At 42.1% G+C, this 22,404-nt stretch overlaps 1 protein-coding gene and 1 long non-coding RNA gene across 2 annotated transcripts in view; both read right to left on the bottom strand.

Moving 5' to 3' along the window:
- Positions 1-414: 414 nt before the first annotated feature.
- On the bottom strand, positions 415-808 carry LOC127526780 (uncharacterized). Its single transcript, XR_007934214.1, has 2 exons — positions 663-808; positions 415-455 (listed from the first exon to the last, which is right to left on the bottom strand). It is a non-coding gene; the product is annotated as an uncharacterized LOC127526780 (long non-coding RNA).
- Positions 809-16,603: 15,795 nt separating this feature from the next.
- Positions 16,604-22,404, bottom strand: part of b4galnt4a (beta-1,4-N-acetyl-galactosaminyl transferase 4a) — a 717,903-nt gene continuing 712,102 nt past the window's right edge. Inside the window, 1 exon segment of the mRNA XM_051923408.1 lies at positions 16,604-21,173. Within this exon segment, the coding sequence (XP_051779368.1) occupies positions 21,059-21,173 (115 nt within the window). The 3' untranslated portion in view covers positions 16,604-21,058.

Genomic DNA, 22,404 nt, shown 5'->3' with positions numbered 1-22,404 from the left:
AAATCAGAAACTTTGTTAAACAGAACCCGCCTGATTTTCCTCACCTCTCACCTACCTCTAATATTGCTCATACTTGAGGACTCAGACAGCATTTCTGCAATATACCAGTCCTGATCAAAAGTTTAAGACCACTTGAAAAATGGCAAAAAATCATATTTTGCATGGTTGGATCTTAACAAGGTTCCAAGTAGAGCTTCAGCATGCAACAAGAAGAAATGGGAGTGAGACAAAACAGTTTTTGAGCATTCAATTAATTGAAAATAACGATTAAATTGAAACAGGCTGTTTTACAGCTGATCAAAATTTTAGGACCACATGCCTTTAAAAGGCCAAATCTGTGCAAAGATGTGGATTCATTGTCATTTTCTGTCAGGTAGTCACACGTTCTGATGGCAAAGGCAAAAAAACTCTCCCTTTTTGAACGTGGTCGGGTTGTTGAACTGCATAAGCAGGGTCTCTCACAGCGCGCCATCGCTGCTGAGGTGGGACGCAGTAAGACAGTCATTTGGAATTTCTTAAATGATCCTGAGGGTTATGGAACAAAAAAGTCAAGTGGAAGACCCAAAAAAATTTCACCAGCACTGAGCCGGAGGATCCAATTGGCTGTCCGTCAAGACACTGGACGATCCTCGACCCAAATTAAGGCCGTTACTGGTGCTGACTGCAGCCCCATAACCATCAGACGGCATCTGAGACTGAAGGGCTTCAAAAACAAAAAACGTCTTCAAAGACCTCGTCTCCTTGAACGCCACAGAACTGCTCGTTTGGACTTTGCAAGAGAGCACCAAACATGGGACATTCAAAGGCGGAAGAACGTTTTATTCTCTGATGAGAAAAAATTTAACCTTGATGGTCCTGATAGATAGATAGATAGATAGATAGATAGATAGATAGATAGATAGATAGATAGATAGATAGATAGATAGATATGAAAGGCACTATATAATAGATAGATAGATAGATAGATAGATAGATAGATAGATAGATAGATAGATAGATAGATAGATAGATAGATAGATAGATAGATACTTTATTAATCCCAATGGGAAATTCACATACTCCAGCAGCAGCATACTGATACAAAAAATAATATTAAATTAAAGAATGATAATAATGCAGGTGAAAAACAGACAATAACTTTGTATAATGTTAAATGTTAACGTTTACCCCCCCGGGTGGAATTAAAGAGTCGCATAGTTTGGGGGAGGAACGATCTCCTCAATCTGTCAGTGGAGCAGGACAGTGACAGCAGTCTGTCACTGAAGCTGCTCTTCTGTCTGGAGATGACATTATTTAGTGGATGCAGTGGATTCTCCATAATTGATAGGAGTCTGCTCAGCGCCCGTCACTCTGCCACAGATGTTAAACTGTTCAGCTCCATGCCAACAATAGAGCTTGCCTTCCTCACCAGTTTGTCCAGGCGTGAGGTGTCTTTCTTCTTTATGATGCCTCCCCAGCACACCACTGCGTAGAAGAGGGCGCTCACCACAACTGTTTGATAGAACATCTGCAGCATCTTATTGCAGATGTTGAAGGACGCCAGTCTTCTAAGGTAGTATAACCGGCTCTGTTCTCTCTTACACAGAGCATCAGTATTGGCAGTCCAGTCTAATTTATCATCCAGCTGCACTCCCAGGTATTTATAGGTCTGCACCATCTGCACAGTCACCTTTGATGATCACGGGGTCCATGAGGGGCCTGGTCCTCCTAAAATCCACCACCAGCTCCTTGGTTTTGCTGGTGTTCAGGTGTAGGTGGTTTGAGTCGCACCATTTAACAAAGTCCTTGATTAGGTTCCTATACTCCTCCTTCTGCCCACTCCTGATGCAGCTCACGATAGCAGTGTCATCAGCGAACTTTTGCACGTGGCAGGACTCCGAGTTGTATTGGAAGTCTGATGTATATAGGCTGAATAGGACCGGAGAAAGTATAGTCCCCTGTGGCGCTCCTGTGCTGCTGACCACAATGTCAGACCTGCAGTTCCCAAGACGCACATACTGAGGTCTGTCTTTAAGATAGTCCACGATCCACGCCACTAGGTATGAATTTACTCCCATCTCTGTCAGCTTGTCCCTAAGGAGCAGAGGTTGGATTGTGTTGAAGGCGCTAGAGAAGTCTAGAAACATAATTCTTATAGCACCACTGCCTCTGTCTAAGTGGGAGAGGGATCGGTGTAGCATATAGATGATGGCATCCTCCGCTCCCACCTTCTCCTGATATGCAAACTGCAGAGGGTCAAGGGCGTGTTGAACCTGTGGCCTAAGGTGGTGAAGCAGAAGCCTCTCCATGGTCTTCATCACATGTGATGTCAGAGCAACAGGCCGAAAGTCATTCAGCTCACTAGGACGTGATACCTTTGGGACTGGGGTGATACAAGATGTTTTCCAAAGCCTCAGGACTCTCCCCTGTTCCAGGCTCAGGTTGAAGATGCGCTGTAGAGGACCCCCCAGCTCCGATGCACAGACCTTCAGCAGTCGTGGCGATACTCCATCTGGACCCGCTGCTTTGCTGGCACGATGGTTTCCAACGTTACCTGCATGACAAGCAGATCCCACCTGAGATGTTTTCTACGCGCCACAGTGGAGGGGGCGCCATAATGGTCTGGAGTGCTTTTTCCTTCAGTGGAACAATGGAGCTTCAGGAAGTACAGGGGCGTCAAACGGCCGCTGGCTATGTCCAGATGTTGCAGATAGCATTCCTCATGACTGAGGGCCCTCGTCTGTGTGGTAACGACTGGGTTTTTCAACAGGACAACGCTACAGTACACAATGCCCGCAGGACAAGGGACTTCTTCCAGGAGAATAACATCACTCTTTTGGCCCATCCTGCTTGTTCCCCTGATCTAAATCCAATTGAGAACCTTTGGGGATGGATGGCAAGGGAAGTTTACAAAAATGGACAACAGTTCCAGACAGTTGATGCCCTTCGTGCGGTCGTCTTCACCACTTGGAGAAATGTTCCCACTCACCTCATGGAAACGCTTGCATCAGGCATGCCACAACGAATTTTTGAAGTGATCAACAATAACGGTGGAGCTACTCAGTACTGAGTTCATGTTTGGAAGTTTGATTTCTGTTTTGGGGGGGTTTACGGGTTTTTTTGGAGGTGTGGTCCTAAACTTTTGATCAGCTGTAAAACAGCCTGTTTCAGTTTAATCGTTGTTTTCATTAAATTGAATGCTCAAAAAATGTTTTGTCTCACTCCCATTTCTTCTTGTTGCATGTTGAAGCTCTACTTGGAACCTTGTTAAGATCCAACCATGCAACATATGATTTTTTGCCATTTTTCAAACTTTTGATCAGGACTTTATAAAATTATTTTACAGTCCCTCCCTTTCAAAGATCCGAGAGGACAGTGAGAAAAGGATCTCTCACTCAACAAATCAGAAAAGGAGTGGAAGGTAGCAATGCAGTGAATTCACTCGAGCTCCATAAGTGCAAAGCATCCAACTATTCAACTCAAAAATATAAATCGAGCTCATCTGTCTCGCTTGAAATTGTCCAAAATGTTTCCAGGGCAAGATCCAACCTGCGAACGCTGCAATCGAGCTCCAGCCTCACTGGGTCACATGTTTTGGGCCTGCACCAAATTAACATCATTCTGGACCAAAATCTTTAAATGCCTTTCAGACAGCCTTGGGGTCACAATCCGTCCTAACCCATTAACAGCTGTGTTTGGTGGGCTCACAGAGGGTCTTAAAGTGGAGAAGGACAAACAAACTGCCATTGCCTTTACTACACTATTGTCATGTAGACTTATTTTGCTAAACTGGAAGAAACTTTACTCTTCCCTTTTAAGTTAGTGGGTAACTGATGTTTTATATTATTTGAAACTGGAAAAAATCAATTTCTCACTTAGAGGATCTGTGCAGAACTGCTACAAAACCTGGCAGGATCTCATCGATAATATTTTAGAAAAAGCTTTAAAAGCACTGAGGAAGCAGATTCGCTCCCCTTTTCTTTTTCTTCTCCATTTATCTTTATTCACTTAATTCATCTATTTACTTATTTTTACTAGCTTTAAGTTTTACTCTGCTGGCCTAGCTCTCTTTCTCAGGGGTGAGGGTTGATTTGTTTTTTGATCCTATTTTTGTAAAAATTGACCTATTTGTATAGAATGTTGTGTGATTTCAATAAAATCAATAAAATAAAAAAAAAGAGAATGAGTTTCACGATTCTCGTTCATTCAGATAGCAAACTGAATCATTACTCAAGAATGAGGCGTCCAATTTTCGTTCATTTAATTTATAACTGAATCATTACCTGAGAACGACTTGCACATTTCTCATTCATTCAGATAGCAAACTGAATCATTACTCAAGAATAAGGTGCACAATTCTTATTGATTACATTTATAAATTGAGTCTTTCCTGAGAACGAGGCCCACAATTTTTGTTTATTTTAGTCGTGAAATGAATCATTCTCGAGAACAAGGAGCACGACGCTCCTTCATCTGATTGGCAAACTGAATCATTACCTGAGAATGAGTCACATGATACTCCTTCATCTGATTGGCAAACTGAATCATTACCTGAGAATGAGTCACATGATACTCCTTCATCTGATTGGCAAACTGAATCATTACCTGAGAATGAGTCACATGATACTCCTTCATCTGATTGGCAAACTGAATCATTACCTGAGAATGAGTCACATGATACTCCTTCATCTGATTGGCAAACTGAATCATTACCTGAGAATGAGTCACATGATACTCCTTCATCTGATTGGCAAACTGAATCATTACCTGAGAATGAGTCACATGATACTCCTTCATCTGATTGGCAAACTGAATCATTACCTGAGAATGAGTCACATGATACTCCTTCATCTGATTGGCAAACTGAATCATTACCTGAGAATGAGTCACATGATACTCCTTCATCTGATTGGCAAACTGAATCATTACCTGAGAATGAGTCACACGATACTCCTTCATCTGATTGGCAAACTGAATCATTACCTGAGAATGAGTCACATGATACTCCTTCATCTGATTGGCAAACTGAATCATTACCTGAGAATGAGTCACACGATACTCCTTCATCTGATTGGCAAACTGAATCATTACCTGAGAATGAGTCACACGATACTCCTTCATCTGATTGGCAAACTGAATCATTACCTGAGAATGAGTCACATGATACTCCTTCATCTGATTGGCAAACTGAATCATTACCTGAGAATGAGTCACATGATACTCCTTCATCTGATTGGCAAACTGAATCATTACCTGAGAATGAGTCACATGATACTCCTTCATCTGATTGGCAAACTGAATCATTACCTGAGAATGAGTCACATGATACTCCTTCATCTGATTGGCAAACTGAATCATTACCTGAGAATGAGTCACATGATACTCCTTCATCTGATTGGCAAACTGAATCATTACCTGAGAATGAGTCACATGATACTCATTCATTTGATTAGCGAACTGAATCATTATTCAAGAATGAGGCGCACAGTCCTTGTTTATTTAAGAACTGAGTCATTACCTAAGAACGAGTTCTATGATTTTTGCGGATTTGATTTGTGAACCCAATCATTCCTGAGAACAAGGAGCATAATTCTCCTTCATTTAATTTGTTAATATACCCGAGAACACCATGCACAATTTCATTCATTTATGAAGTAATGACTGTTGACTCTCCAAGGGGGATCCCGACTGATCTTACGGTCGTCTCTAAGACACTAAGAAGGGCAAAACTTGGTCACAAGAAAGAAAAAAAAAAATTAAGAAACCCAATGAGAACGTTACGTCAACACAAACCCTAAATCCTTTTCAGAAGTCACTTCCTGTAGGTCGGTGTCTCCCAACTTGTATTTATAATCGATGTTCCTGTTGTCCAAATGTAGACTTTTACATTAGTGTACATTAAACTCCATTTCTCAGGTGTCTGCCCCGTCCTGAAGGTTGTCTCAGGTATTTCTGAGTTGTTTTTGCTGCCTCCTCAGTGGCTGCCATTCCTCCAATTTCACAAGTTTACTACCTATACCAGAAACAATATCATTAACATAAATCCCGAATAGTAATGAGGGTCCGAGGACAGACTCATTACCTGAGAATGAGAACCACCAAATTTTGGTTCATTTGATTTGTGAACCGAATCATTCTTGAGAATGATGGGCAAGCTACTCCATTTGATTTTCCCAGGTAATCATTACGACCCACACGATCCTCACTCATTTGATTAGGAAATTGAATCATTATTCAAGAATGGGGTTCACATTTAATTTATGAACTAAATCATTCCCAGGAATGAGGAGCAGGACAGACTCATTACCTGAGGATGAGAACCGACAATTTTCATTTATTTGATTTGTGAACCAAATCATTTGATTATTAATGTAATGTTATTAACATAACTCAGTGTACAGGATATGTACGAGGGAAGTGTGACCGTGGTGAGGTCTACGGTAGGAGTGACGAAGGTGGGATTACATCAGGGATCGACTCTGAGCCCTTTCTTATTTGCAATGGTGATGGACAGGTTGACAGACAAGATTAGACAGAAGTCCCCGTGGACTACGATGTTTGCCGATGACATTGTGATCTGTAGTAATAATAGGGAGCAGGTTGAGGAGACCCTGGAGAGGGATGGAGTTATAGTCTAGAGAGGAGAGGAATGAAGGTCAGTAGGACCACCAAGACAGAATACATGTGTGTGAATGAGAGGGAGGTCAGTGGAATGGTGAGGATGCAGGGAGTAGAGTTGGCGAAGGTAGATGAGTTTAAATACTTGGGATCAACAGTACAGAGTAATGGGGATTGTGGAAGAGAAGTGAAAAAGAGAGTGCAGGCAGGGTGGAATGGGTGGAGAAGAGTGTCAGGAGTGATTTGTGACACACGGGTACCAATAGGTGTGAAAGGGAAGGTCTAGAAGATGGTAGTGAGACCAGCTATGTCATATGGGCTGGAGACGGTGGCACAGGAGACAGAGCTGGAGGTGGCAGAGTTAAAGATGTTAAGATTTGCATTGGGTGTGACGAGGATGGACAGGATTAGAAATGAGGACATTAGAGGGTCAGCTCAGGTGGGACGGTTGGGAGACAAAGTCAGAGAGGCGAGATGGTGTTGGTTTGGACATGTGCAGAGGAGAGATGCTGGGTATATTGGGAGAAGGATGCTAAGGATAGAGCTGCCAGGCAAGAGGAGAAGAGGAAGGCCTAAGCAAAGGTTTACGGATGTGGTAAGAGAGGACATGCAGGTGATGGGTGTAACAGAACAAGATGAGGAGGACAGAAAGAGATGGAAGAAGATGATCCGCTGTGGCGACCCCTAATGGGAGCAGCCAAAAGAAGAAGATGAACATAACTCAGAAGTAGTAACAGTCCATGGACAGACCCCTGAGCGACTCCACTGATGAACTCGCTTCCACTCTCCTCATATCCGTACTCTTTGTCTCCTGCTGGTTAACCAACTTGAGATCCAGTTTTGTAGGTGACCTCTGATGTCTACAACTTTGAGTTTCAAGATGTATCTTCAGTGTGACACGACTGAGTCGACGGCGTTTTAGAAGTCCAAGTCAAATCTGTCCTTTGCTTTACTGTGTATTAAAGTTCCCTCTTCAGAAAAAAGACATCTAAGACCTTGGGTTGGCAGGATCTTCTTCTGCTGGCAGAACACTAAGGAACCCCCAAGAGGTTAAGCGAGAATAAAACAATGAGAATTAGAATTGTGATTTTAGTTTTATTTAAAAAAGAAAAAGAAAAGAAAAAGAACAAACATAATACAGTACATTCTGAAAACTCATTCTACAAAATAATTTCACAGAAATTATCCTTGGAATGTTTATCCCTGTTTCATAGTATAGGCGACGGTCCAGCGGAAAGGCCGGGGCCGGAACAATCTGTTGATATGTTTTTTTTTTTTTAATGGAAGGAGAAAGGGTTATCACTAAAGAAATACGAGAGAGAAAAGTGCGGAATGACTTTGAAATTCCCGATGTCATGGATTCAACGCTTTCACTTTCTTAGAACACTTTCCCTTTCTCGTTTTAGCAGACAGCAAAGCCTTGGATCCATTCGGCTTAACCAGTAGTCAAGAAATTAAACAAAAAAAAAAACTAAACGAAGAGATGTAGAGATGTACCGAAGTTCTCCCGACTGCGCTTCCCGAGGATGAGACTGCAGGCGGGTCGACATCAAACACTTCACTCGAAGAGATAAACGGTCGGGCTTAGCAGGAATTATGGTCTTCATTTATCGATATTCTCATTTGCTTTCTAAAGTGTGTTGGGATGGCGAGGGTTGTTGAAAAAGTGATATAAAATCAGGTTTGATCGCCCGACACTGTGGCTAGATAAAAATTAACATTAGGAATTACAAATCAGTAAGCCATAAAGTGAAAATCGCATTCCACCGGTGACCCTCTTGCAGTGATCCGAGCCTGAAGCTCGCCCGAGAGCGCAATACAAAAGACCAAACTTCGTTAAATTGAATATTGGGATCCGCGTAGCCATTCACATCGTCTTTTGTTCCTGCCCCACCTCGCCTGCCTGACTAGCAGATCGAGTTGTTCTTATGGCTGTAAACAGTCTTCCTGTTAATCTGAATAAATAACAGCTCTACGCTCAATCACGTCCACCTTAGCAGTGGATCATTTGGGTTAGAAATACAATTAGCCGACTATAATATTTGTACTTAGCCGTACAACTAAGAGTCAAGTAGAAAGTATTCAAAACGTTAGTAGTGTCTTCAAGTGTTACGCTGTTAGTCATCGACCAAATACATCTACCGAACGGGAGCGCTGGGGCTCTCGATTTGTTTACGTTCCCCTGCTCTTCCAACCAGCCCAAAATATTCGTAGCATCCCAAACTTGTCAAAATGCCGCAGTGGCCGGCGCATTCCCAAATTATCTACCCAAAATTATGACAAAAACACAAACCATGGTACATGTAACTGGGGAAGAACTTCTTCCAATTGTTCATCTCTACTTGTTGACTGTTTTTGATTTAGGGATTTTGAAACGCGTGGAACCCAGCTATTTTGCAATATTACTCCTATTTTTTTTCAGAGCACAGTCACAACCCTTTTCGATATTTTTGAGCCCCCCCTCATGTTGTTGTTATTATTGGTGGTAATGAGTTGCTACTGTGTGACGCGTGACGGCACTAATGGTATATGATTTAAGATGATGGTACACTTCCCGTGTTGTCCAGATATTTTGAAACTCCTCAGTGCATTTAGCTTATGATAATCTGAAGCTGATGTTACATCGTGAACTGAATCATTACCCGAGAATGAGACACACAATTTTTGTTCATTGGATTTGTGAAATGAATCATTGCTGTGAACGAGGAGTATGACTCTCATTCGTTTGAATCCCACACTTAATCATTACCCGAGAATGAGACACACGATTCTCATTAGCAAACTGAATCACTGTCACGATCGAGGAGCACACTGTATTCACAAACTCAATCATCACTGTTTTCATTTATTTGATTTATATGCTGAATCATTCCCATGAACGAGGCACACGACTCTCATTCATTTGAATCCCAAACTTAATCATTGCCAGAGAATGAGACACATGATTCTCATTAGCAAACTGAATCGCTGTCACAATCAAAGAGCACACTGTATTCACAAACTCAATCATCACGGTTTTCATTCATTTGATTTACATACCGAATCATTCCTATGAACGAGGGGCATGACTCTCATTTAATTTGATTCCCAAACTCAGTTATTACCCGAGAATGAGGCATACGATTCTCATTTGATTAGCAAACTGAATTGTTGTCATGATCGAGGAGCACACTGTATTCACAAACTCAATCATCACGGTTTTCATTTATTTGATTTATATGCTGAATTATTCCCATGAACGAGGAACACGATTCTCATTCACTTGATTCCCAAACTTAATAATTACCCGAGAATGAGACACATGATTCTCAATTGATTAGCAAACTGAATCGCTGTCATGATCGAGGAGCACACTTTATTCACAAACCCAATCATCACGGTTTTCATTCATTTAATTTATATACCGAATCATTCCCGTGAACGAGGGACATGACTCTCATTCACTTGAATCCCAAACTTAATCATTATCAGAGAATGAGACACATGATTCTCATTAGCAAACTGAATCACTGTCACAATCGAGGAGCACACTGTATTCACAAACTCAATCATCACGGTTTTCATTTATTTGATTTATATGCTGAATGATTCCCATGAACGAGGAACATGACTCTCATTCATTTGATTCCCAAACTCAGCTATTACCCGAGAATGAGGCACATGATTCTCATTTGATTAGCAAACTGAATCGCTGTCATGATCAAGGAGCACACTTTATTCACAAACCCAATCATCACGGTTTTCATTCAGTTGATTTATATACCGAATCATTCCTATGAACGAGGGGCATGACTCTCATTCATTTGATTCCCAAACTCAATTATTACCCGAGAATGAGGCACATGATGCTCATTAACTTGAGGAGCTGAATCATTCCCATGAACAAGGAGAAAGATTCATTCACAAACTCAGTCATCACCTGAGAATGAGGCCCATGGTTCCCATTCGATTTATGAAGAGAATCATTCCCATGAATGAGGTTGGCCACTCTCATTCATTTAATTCCCTGACCTGATCATTACCCGAGAATGAGGCCTACAGTTCTATTTCATTTGATTTGTGAAAGGAATCATTCCGATGAACGAGGAGCATGATTCTCATTTATTTCATTCCCAAATTCAGTCATTACCTGAGAATGAGGCACATGATTCTCATTGATGATTAGCAAACTGAACCATTTGCCACGATCAAGTCACATAATTCTTATGCACTTATGGTTCTGTAGCATATCGTCTTATTTTAATTATGCATTTTTACTATACTTTACTGTGTCATTTGATATGAATTATCAGCATGTTTTATTATATCATTTATTATAGTTATGAATGAATTATTTGATTACATGTCTGCAAGGTGATTCATGAAGAGGGGATACTGACCCCCTCATTACTTTCATTTTAAGGTTATCATTTTATCGTTATTCTATTGTTTTGAATCACAGTGTCTGCCATATTTTCGAGCTCCAACAGCCATGTCGTTATCAATGGTGCCGAGCTGCTAATGTGTGACAATCGGAAGTACTAACATACTGTATGACAGCACGCACTTTAAGACGGCAGTACACTACTTAAGTCTTGTCCAAATTTCTGGATATTTAAAAACATTTCAATGCATTTAGCTAGCGATAATCTACTCACTCCAATGGCACATCACATGACTTCTAGTCAGAGGGGATCTCACACTTGGTGACCACAATTGCTGATCTCGTCGCCCCATTGACTGAACATTAGAAACAATCTGGACGAGAACAGGCCACTCAGCCCAACAAAGTTCACCAGTCCTATCCACTTCATTCTTCTAAAAAAACACATCAAGATGAGTTTTGAAAGTCCATAAAGTCCGACATGCTCACTTACTTCATGTGTCTGTGGTTCTCTATGTAAAGAAAAAATGTAAAGTTTGTACGAAAATTATGCTTAACAAGTTTCATTCAGCTCAAAAAAGCTTGCCAGTCCTGTCCACTTATTTCTTCCACAAGAACATCAAGTCGAGTTTTGAAAGTCCCTAAAGTCTTATTGTCTGCCACACGACTTGGTCACCTTATTCCAAGTGTCTATCGTTCTTTGTGTAAAGAAAAATTTCCTAATGTTTGTGTGACATTTCCCCTTCACAAGTTTCCAACTCTGTCCCCATGCTCTTGATGAACTCATTTTAAAGTCACCATCTTGATCCACTGCACTAATTCCCTTCATAATTTTAAACACTTCAGTCAGGTCTCCTCTTCTTCTCCTTCAAGCTCAGCTCTTTAAATCTTTCCTCATAACTCATCCCCTGTAGCCCTGCAATCAGCCTAGTCGCTCTTCTCTGAACTCTTTCTTGTGCTGTTATGTCCTTTTTGTAGCCAGGAAACCCAAAACTTCACCCAGGACTCCAGATGAGGCCTCACCAGTGTGTTATAAAGCTTGAGCAGAACCTCCTGTGACTTGTACTCCACACATCAAGGCGCTATATAACCTGACATTCTGTTAGCCTTCTTAATGGCTTCTTTCTGGCAGTTGATAGTGACGAGCCCACTACGACTCCTGAGTCCTTCTCATAAGGGGTACTTTCGATATTCAAACCTCACATTTTTACTTCCTATGTGTAATTCTTTACATTTACTGACATTAAATCTGCCCAAGCCTGTCCACTGTCCAAGTCCTTCTGTGATGATATATTGGATTCCAAATTATCTGTCAGTCCATCCAGCTTGGTATCATCTGCAAACTTAAGCAGCTTGTTACTTATATTCCTGTCCAAATCACTGATATTTATTAAAAAGAGCAGCTGCCTCAGCACTGACCCCTAGTGGACTCCACTCTTAACATCGGCCAATTCTGATGAGGTCCCTCACACCATCACCCTCTGCTTCCTGTGTCTGAGCCAATTCTGCACCCATCTTACACACCAGACCCTGAACTCCCAATTCTTTTAGTTTGATGCCCACCCTCTCAGGTGGCACCTTATCAAATGCTTTCTGAAAGTCAAGATAAATATCATGTGCTCCACTCTGATCATATCCTTCCGTTGCTAATATGACACAACTCATAGTAGCCAATCTACAGACGGACGCCACTTCTGAGTTATCTCGTAATCCCTCTGATACTTGTGTAAATGATGTGAAAATGCCAGTGTGGCTGGAGATAATTTTTGTTTCAGAACACCTTTTTTTTCAGCAGGACCTTCCCTAAATACTCCCACCTTCTTTTAAATCTATTTTTAGTAGTATTTTATTTTCATCTAAGAACTACCATCTTGAAACCCCCCAAGAAGCTGATCCCTCTTGTCCCGTTATGTCAGGTGGGCATCCCTGGTCCTTTTCTGCATACTTGAAGTGTAAGAGAGTGAGACCACCCAAACCCGGGCTCGTCTTTGTGGTTGTCTAGATAGATAGATAGATACTTTATTAATCCCAATGGGAAATTAGTATCGAGTGTTTTTCACATCAACATCCCTTCCCTTCCTCAATTTTTTCTCTCACTACACCTCCCATCTCGGCACAAGAGCTGCAAAGACGATTTTAGCTTCCCGCTGCAGATCTGATGTTTGTATCTCCTTTGTGTCTTCATAAGCCTAATTTCTCAGACTTACTGTGCTAGAATTCTCAGCAGCGGTGATCGATGGGTCATCCACTTCACATATTACAAAATAGTGTGCTCTAGTGACAAATTCTGCGGAGTGGGACGGCCGGTGGTCTCTGTCACTCTGCTCTATCTGTTTCGTAAATCCTGACTTGCTGGGCTCTGCTGGCATTTGGCCAGCGTTTTCTTCCTAGCAGTTTTAGTTTATAAGAGAGTACAGTACACTTGACATGGTATAAAATAATCACAAATCTCTTGGACAATTGGAAGAAGGGTCTTTCAGAGTGGGGAGCCACTTCAACCACCACTAAGGTGCAGCATCCACCAACTTGGTGATGCAACGGCAGCCATTTTTGCACCAGCACACTCACCACACATTAACTGGTTAGAGAGGGAGAGCCAATTATAGACAGGGGGATGATTTGGGGGCCGGAGTGATTAGGCCATGGTGGACAATCGGGATACACCCTACCCCCTTACAAGAGACGCCCAGGGATCTTTAGTGACCACAGAGAGTCAGGACTTTGGTTTTACATCTCATTCAAAGGACGGCGCCACGTTTACAGCACAGTGCTATCCCCGCCTCGCCCCCAATCCCCCCCACCCGTCACCACACTGGGCCATTGGGATCCCCATTCAGACCACGGGGTAAGCGTCCCCTGCTGGCCTCAACACCACCTCTTCCAGTAGCCACCCAAGATTTCCCAAGATGGTCTCCCATCCAAGTACCCCAAACCTACTTAGTGTCAGGTGAATGATCTCTTCTGAAGTGCATGCGGGAGGAGGGTCTTTTTCACTTGGAAGGAGGGTCTTTCAGAGAATCAGAGATTCCCTAGATGTTTCTTCTAGAAAAGCCCACAGTCCCCGTTAATTCACAGAAGGTGAAGGCCGAGATTTCTGAGAGAAAAGACGCCACCAGGAAGAAAGCCATGCCACCTGGCCGAAGGACCCTGCGGCGGCCGATGCCTTTGACGTCCCTCTGATGATACCTGCAGCGTGGAATCTTCTAGGGCTTTCCGCCATATGTAAGTACTGACAAATGACTAAGTACTGCGGAATGTCTAGGTGGGGCTGGGTGGTCTTTTTTCCCTTGGAAACCCAGAGAGGTTCATTTTTTCCAACATGTATGCCATGGAGGCCACCTAGCCATAGCTTATGTTACCAAACCAGATACTTGTAACCATTAGAGGTTTCATTGCAACTTCTATCCTAACTTCTTCTATCCCTTCTAAAGCTTTACATTTTTCACTTATGGTTTGGGCCACAAGTTTGTATGAAAATGTGTGATATAAATATAAAATTATAGTCTAAATCTGGAGGCCTCCTTCTTTGTGAGGCCCTGCTGACCCCTTTACCCCCCCACATTCCGACAGGACCAGGCCACTAAACGTTCTCCCGAGTGAAAGCTGCCGACGACATATGGTGCCACCTCACCTCGTCAGTCACTTGAGGACAGCTGATGCCCACCGACTCTTTACAATCCCGTAAATGGACCCCTGTGATGTTAAGTCACCGTCCCTCTTGCATGTCGTTAAAGGTGACTAAAGGAAGTTGGCATCAGGAAGGACATCTGGCTGGAGAAACATCTGCTCCAATACCCCCAGAATTGTCCGTTGAACTATCTAGAGAGACACAACCCCAGTCAATCATCCTTTCAGTTTCTGCCTTCCATTTTCTTTCCTTTGGGAGTAAAGCGGGACCACCCTGTAGTGCAGTGGTTCTCAAAGTGGTTCACACCGAGGACCATTTTGTCATAGCCCGGCAAAGATCTACTGGACCAACTGCAGCCAACCGTGTGGTCTGTGTATTTTAACAGCAGATACTAAATTTCAAATCCAGGGATTCCAAAATGTCTGACTTTAGTCTGTGATCTTGAAGATGGGGTAATGGTGGGCAGAATGACAAGCACCGAGTATCACCAGCCTCATGGAATGAAGGAACTGCCCTTAACTGAGGTGGGATCTCCAGGCTGACATCAAGGTGAAGTTGACAAGACCGCTTTTAATGTCAATGTACCTTCCATTAGGCTGCTGTAGTTACGGTCAGGTCCATACGTATTTGGACACGGACACAATTTCCATAATTTTGGCTCTGTACGCCACCACCATGGATTTGAAATAACGCTGATTGAAGTGTAGGCTTTCAGTTTTAATTCAAGGGGTTTAACAAAAAATATTGTATGACTTGTTTAGAAAAGATAAGACATTTTTATACATGGTCCCCCCATTTTCAAGGGCTCAAACGTATTTGGACAATTGACTGACAAGCTGTCCCATAGCCACGTGTGAGCAGGTCCCTCATTACTTCATTAACTACTAAGCAGATAGAAGGTCTGGAGTTGATTCCAAATGTAGAATTTGAAGGTGGAAGCTGTCACTGTGAGGTCCATGCAAGTAAAAAGAGGCCACCATTAGGCAGAGAAAATAAAAACAACCCTTTCAGGGGGACAAACCAGCCGTTTGGTAGATTCTTAAAAAGAAGGAACACACTGGTGAAGGTCTGGAAAACCACAGAACTTTGATGGATGAGTGCACAATTCTGTCCTTGGTGATGAAGAACCCTTCACAACATTTGGTCAAACCAAGACCACTCTCCAACAAGTAGGCCTAACAATGCTAAGGTCTACAATCAAGAGAAGACTTCATGGAAGTAAAGACAGAGGGTCCACCACAAGGTGCAAACCACCGGGAAACCTCAAGTATAGGAAGGACGGATTAGGCCTTGAAAGAAAACATTTTTTAAAAGCCTGTCCAGTTCTGGAACAATTATATTTGGACAAATGAAATTAAGATCAACTAGGGAGCTTTGCCCCCTGCTCGCCAACCCCCAGGTGGGTGCTACACGCCAGTCTCTTTGCGGTTCTGCCGCTCGCGTACAGGGATGCGGATGTACAATTTAAACTGATTTTTATTTTCATGGGAATCGTTACATATGCATTATAGAACTAACTGTTTTACATCACATTGAGTAAGTAACCAAAGTACAAAATAGTAAAACATAATAATTTGAAAGTAAATTGTGTTTCATGTTGCGTTAGAGTTATTCGTTGCGTAATACGATTTCGTTCTGTTTGGCTTTGAAATTAACACGCAAATACTTTTTAAACTTACACTTTTACTGTAAAACTTCAGTAAAAACAGTTTTGTCAATATGGCACTGAATTTTAATTCTGTGTTTGGACTTTCATCGTGACAAGGCAACGTATAACTGCCCGTGAGTGAATTTCGTTTCTTTTTCTCTAATAAATAAAACGACTTTTTCGAATGTTTGTCCCTGTGATTTGTTAATTGTCTTTGCAAAAGCTATTTCTAACGGGAAACTGTTAACGTTTTAATACGAATGGCATATCGAGATCTCCTTTGGTGTGTAATGTTGTCCCCTGAAGACGTACTTCATTACCTTTCTTGGATACGTCCTTCTTTCTACACTAATTCGTGTGGTGGAAGACGGGACGGTGTTAACGGTTGTAGATATTCTTTGTGATATTGTAAGTCGATGTTTTCATCTTCCGCACCATCACCACCAACTGTTTCAGCAGAGTCTATTGATACGCATTTAACCAATTAGCTGTGTTACCGATCGACATTTTTGGCGTTAATTCATTTGACTTCATCATTTCTCGGCGCTAGGATTACCCGTGTACTCATTTCTTCTCTTTGTAAACCAGCGTTTCTCAACCTTTAAGTATTTGCGACCCGAGTTTTCATAACAGTTTTAATCGCGCCCCCCCTAACGTTTTTTTGAAACCCTAATAAAATTTATTCCTGTATTTTTTGCTGCCGATACACCGCTACAAGTTTAAAATTTTCCTACGAATAGCGAAATTACACCACATATGGCAACATTCGTGCCCCCTTTTTTGTTACTTCGCGCCCCCCCTAAGCCCCACAGTTTGAGAACCGCTGTTGTGATGAAAGACTTCAATAAGTTACGTCTTCTTTAATTAGGAACTTAAAGTGAGGAAAATATTAAAATTTACAAGAGCGGAGATAGCAGGAAGTGTGTCTGTCAAAAGCATTCATACGAATGAGAGGTGAGAGGACTGTGGGTGTGGCTTAATATGATTGAGGGGAGGGCAGGACTTGAAAAAATCTCATTGGCCAAAGTCCCGTCTCGTCATCATTTTTTATATGATAGAGAGATGTTTGAGAATGATGGAGAGAGAAGAGCCTAGAGAAGCGAAGAGAAGAGATGTCTCATTATCTGATGAATTCCACATTATCTGTGAAACATGGTAGAGAGGGCATGTTACGGCCTGATAATGCATGGCTGGGAATGGAAGTCAGTCACTGGTGTTTATTGATGATGTGACTGCTGGCAGAAGCAGCAGGATGAATTCTGAAGTGTGCAGGGTGCAATACGGTCTGCTCAGACGCTGCACAACTGATAGAACGATACATCACAGTAGAGATGGACAACCGGCCAAAACTTACTGGGACAGCAAACCAAGTGTATGTTCAAGGCAAAGTAGTGGACTATTCCTCAATGGCCAAGTCAATCAGCTGACCTCAACCCAACTGGACACACAGTTCACTCGCTGAAGACAAAACTGAGGGCAGAAAGTCCAACAAACAAGCAGCACCTGAAGACAGAAGCAGTAAAGGCCTGGCAAAGCATCACTAGGGTGGAAACCCAACACTTCAGACTTCAGGCAGTCATTGACTGGCCAGGAATTTCATTTAAATATTGAAAATGATCATTCTGTTTAGTATTATGATAGTTTGTCTTCCAAGTACTTTTGCGCTCCTGAGTATGAGGGGGACCATGAATAAAAATGGCTGACTCATACAATGTTTTTTGTTAAACCCCTTAAATTAAAGCTGAAAGTCTACACTTCAATCCCATCTTGATTGCTTCTTTTCAAATCCATGGTGGTGGTGTGCAGAGCCAAAATGATGAACATCGTGTCCCTGTCCAAATACTCATGGACCTGACGGCATATGTGTGTGTGTGTGTGTGCATGTAAACACACTCGAGAGTTCACAGGAAGGGGCGACACGAAAATACAAGTTACGATAGTCTGAAGGTGCAATGTGGTGGTGATCTTTCTTCTACCATTGTGGAGGAAATGCCAGGCAGTTGCTGAACCAGAAGATGAAAGACAGCAAAGGTAAACCAGGAAAAGATAAGGGTGTCAAAGGCCAGAAGGATAAGTCAAACCAAAAAAGGAACCAAACAAGGGAAAAAAAACACACAAGGAGGTCCCGACTCCCTAAATTGATTTGCATTAGCTACCCGACAAATCCAGATATTTGGATGCCACCATCATGAGACCTTCACCTTCTTAACTTGCGGCTGACAAATGGCAGCAATAGGGTGCTATGCGAAATGGCGCTGTCTGCGGGCTGTTACGGTATCACGTATGTTCATGTATTTTATTGTCATTTTTGATTTGATGGGATTGGTTAATCCCAGTGGGGAAACTGTCTTTTCTCATGACCCTTGGGGGTCGGCGTGCACAGTCAGCCATTGTACAATGAGCACCCCTGGAGTAATTTTCAGGTTACGGGCCTTACTCAAAGGCCCCAGTCGGAGTAGGATTCCTTCCAGCAGTAATGGGATTTGAACCATCAAACCATCCAGATACCAGCGCAGATCCTTGGCCTCAGAGACACCACTCCGCCCGTTTTTGAGTTAATAATTGAGTGATTATATGTTTTATGTCTTTTTCTGTTACGTTTATAACCATGTAGGGTTCCCTTTGAATGCAATTGTGTTCCTTGTACTTTGTGGATTGAGCCGTATGAGGCGGGACCTCCATCAGGCTACATAAGTAAGCCAAGATGGCTAAGGAGTGGGAACCATTCGTTCTTGTGAGGCTTTCTGTATTTTTGTGGACTGGATTTTCTGTTTTGTGGATCGTTCCAGGATTCTTTTTTTTGGGACTCGTTGGCTTGGGATTGCCCTTTGGCACATCCTTTTTGCTGTTTTTGAACATTTTTGCTGCTTCTTCTACTTATGGTAAACGATTATAGTTTGGGATTCTCTTTACATGCCTGAGTTTTCCAGGTTTTGTCTCCCTTTTTGTATATTTTGGGACTCTTATACTGGCCAGTTAAAGTGAAGGGAGAGCCGAGTTGAAAGGCAAAGTTCTCGATCTACAGTACCATCGACAATGGCCATGAGTAAAAGAACTAAATCGTGGATACAAGAAACGAACTTCCTTTGCAAGATGTCTGGGCTCAGCCTTAGAGACAGGATGAGGGGCTCAGAGTACAGCCGCTGCTCTTCGGTATCGAGATATGCTTCAGGCTTCGGATTAAGATGCCCCCTTGGAGAGGTGTTTGGGACCTGTTCACCAAGGAGGAGACCTCGGGGAAGACCAAGGACATGCGGGAGAGTTTAGCTGGCCTGGGAACACCTCAGTATATCACCAGAGGTGTTGGAGGAGGTGGTGGGGTGGGGGAAACAGACGTCCTGACATCTTTGTTCAGACTGCTGCCGCCCCGTGACCCGGACCGGGATAAGCACCAGAAAATGGATGGATGAATGAATTAATAGAGGGACACTTATGGTCTCTTTGAACGTTTAAGCCAGCTTCCCATTTTTGAGGCCTGCTAGACCGCAAACCAGTAATTAGCATTTGGAGTAAACTAGATTAGGGTGGGCACAAATAAAATTCTATCTACCAGTTAAGGGTAAATTTCGCACAAACATTAGGAAGTTTTTCTTACACAGAGAACGATAGACACTTGGAATAAGCGACCAAGTAGTGTGGTAGACAGTAAGACGTTGGGGACTTTCAAAACTCGACTTGATGTTTTTGTGGAAGAAATAAGTGGATAGGACTGGCGAGCTTTGCTGGGCTGAATGGCCTGTTCTCGTCTAGAGGGTTCTAATGTTCTAATGTAGTACCTTCCATGTCTATCTATCCATCTATCTATCTATCTTCCCTTCTTCTGGGTAGGTTAGTGAAGGTCCTAGCCTTCCTTTTGTTGAACATTTCGGTGGCCTCGCACCCTTTTTGCCATGTCTGGTACTCCCTATCACAACACATTCAAGAACCAAATACAAGATGGCTGTCAACAAAATAATGAAAACAAAATCAATCGACTCTGCGTGTTCCAAAACCCCTAAGTCATAACCTTTTGAAAGTCGGACTTGGTGGCCCTAACAACAGGAAAGTTCATGGGGGGCCGCAAAGGTTGGGCAGCAGCACATAACGCAATAACGAATCTGAGCCAAACGGTATGATGGCTGTCACCTTGAGGACCACACTTTGAGAACCACTGCTGCAAGGGGATGCCAGTCCATCACCGGGCACAGAAACATCTGATAAAGTCACCAGTAAACCTGACAGCATGTCTTTGGACTTTGGGTAGAAACCCTTGGGTTGCTTGGGTTTGGTTACGGGGAAAAACATTCAAACTCCACTTGGAAGGCATCCCAGCGAGAAATGAAACGGCCATTTAAGTGCCACCGCGCTTTCTCTGCCCACGTGAAAGACCACCTAAGCTCCATGTAGACAGCGAGATTGAGAGTTTGTTCCTTCCAGTTTTACGTAACCCAGGGTGGCCTGGGCCCAGCAAGTCACTCCTAAGTAGTGCAGTTGCTCTTGCTTTGTTAGAACGGAGTTGTTATCCATATCGACGATCTCAACAAAAAGATTTTTTTTTTGTATAAATAATTCTTCTTTAAAAAAGTCCAATTTCCTTGAGTACTGATTAAATAACTGAAAGCAGCTACAACAGATGCAATGCGTTACTCATTTCAGGGCAGTAGACAAAGCGTCCTTCTTGCTGGCACTCGGCCAAAGGGTCCTTGACGCGACTCGGTCGTCCATCAAGAATGCCTGGTGCAGCATGCAGGTAGGGTGGCTCTTATTTTTTATTCTGATTTTGTTTTCTCCTTCCGTAAGTTGCTTTCTTTCCCCTGCAAGGAGTCGGAGTCTGGTGCACTCATTAGCCCTTCTGGCCTTTCTTCACTTGGGAATTCCACATGCCTCGCTTGGAGTGATAGTAATGGAAAAAGTTTCTGAGCCGCAGTCTCTCCACTTCTAGGCCATTTTGAAGGACGCTGAGGAAAAGAAATAACATGGCATTAGACAAGGGAGGCCGATTCGGGGGTTAGATCCTGCTCTTCACACATGGCACGCCATTGAGAAGGTGGAAACATGTAAACGGGTGAAGCTGCTGAGCTGATTGGTGTTTGTCACAAAACAGGGACAACCCTTGGACAGGGCGCCAGACCATTGTGGGGAGAACACACACCAGTCACACACTATGGCCAACTTAGGATCACCAGTTCATCCATCCTGCATGTCTTTGGACTGTGGGGGGAAAACCCACAAGAGCAGTAAAACATGCAGAAGACACACAGAAACATGAACACTCCACACTGGGAGGACCCAGAAAACGAACTGGGGTCTCCTTACTGTGAGGGAACAGCACTAACACTCCACCATCATGCCGTCCTATCTATCTATCTATCTATCTATCTATCTATCTATCTATCTATCTATCTATCTATCTATCTATCTATCTATTATATAGTGCCTTTCATATCTATCTATCTATCTATCTATCTATCTATCTATCTATCTATCTATCTATCTATCTATCTATCTATCTATCTATCTATCTATCATATAGTGCCTTTCATATCTATCTATCTATCTATCTATCTATCTATCTATCTATCTATCTATCTATCTATCTATCTATCTATCTATCTATCTATCTATCTATCTATCTATCTATCATCATAGTGCCTTTCATATCTATCTATCTATCTATCTATCTATCTATCTATCTATCTATCTATCTATCTATCTATCTATCTATCTATCTATCTATCTATCTATTATATAGTGCCTTTCATATCTATCTATCTATCTATCTATCTATCTATCTATCTATCTATCTATCTATCTATCTATCTATCTATCTATCTATCTATCTATCTATTATATAGTGCCTTTCATATCTATCTATCTATCTATCTATCTATCTATCTATCTATCTATCTATCTATCTATCTATCTATCTATCTATCTATCTATCTATCTATCTATTATATAGTGCCTTTCATATCTATCTATCTATCTATCTATCTATCTATCTATCTATCTATCTATCTATCTATCTATCTATCTATCTATCTATCTATAATATAAGGTACTATAAGGCACTATGTAATAGGTAGATTTAGTGTCTTAAATCTATTATATAATGCCTTTCCTATCTATTATATAGTGCCTTTCACATTTATCCATCGATCTATAATATACTGCCGTAAATCTTTCTAT

The sequence above is a fragment of the Erpetoichthys calabaricus genome, chromosome 2, assembly GCF_900747795.2.
Source record: "Erpetoichthys calabaricus chromosome 2, fErpCal1.3, whole genome shotgun sequence".
Taxonomy (NCBI): domain Eukaryota; kingdom Metazoa; phylum Chordata; class Cladistia; order Polypteriformes; family Polypteridae; genus Erpetoichthys; species Erpetoichthys calabaricus.
This window is presented reverse-complemented; position numbering and strand designations above follow the sequence as displayed.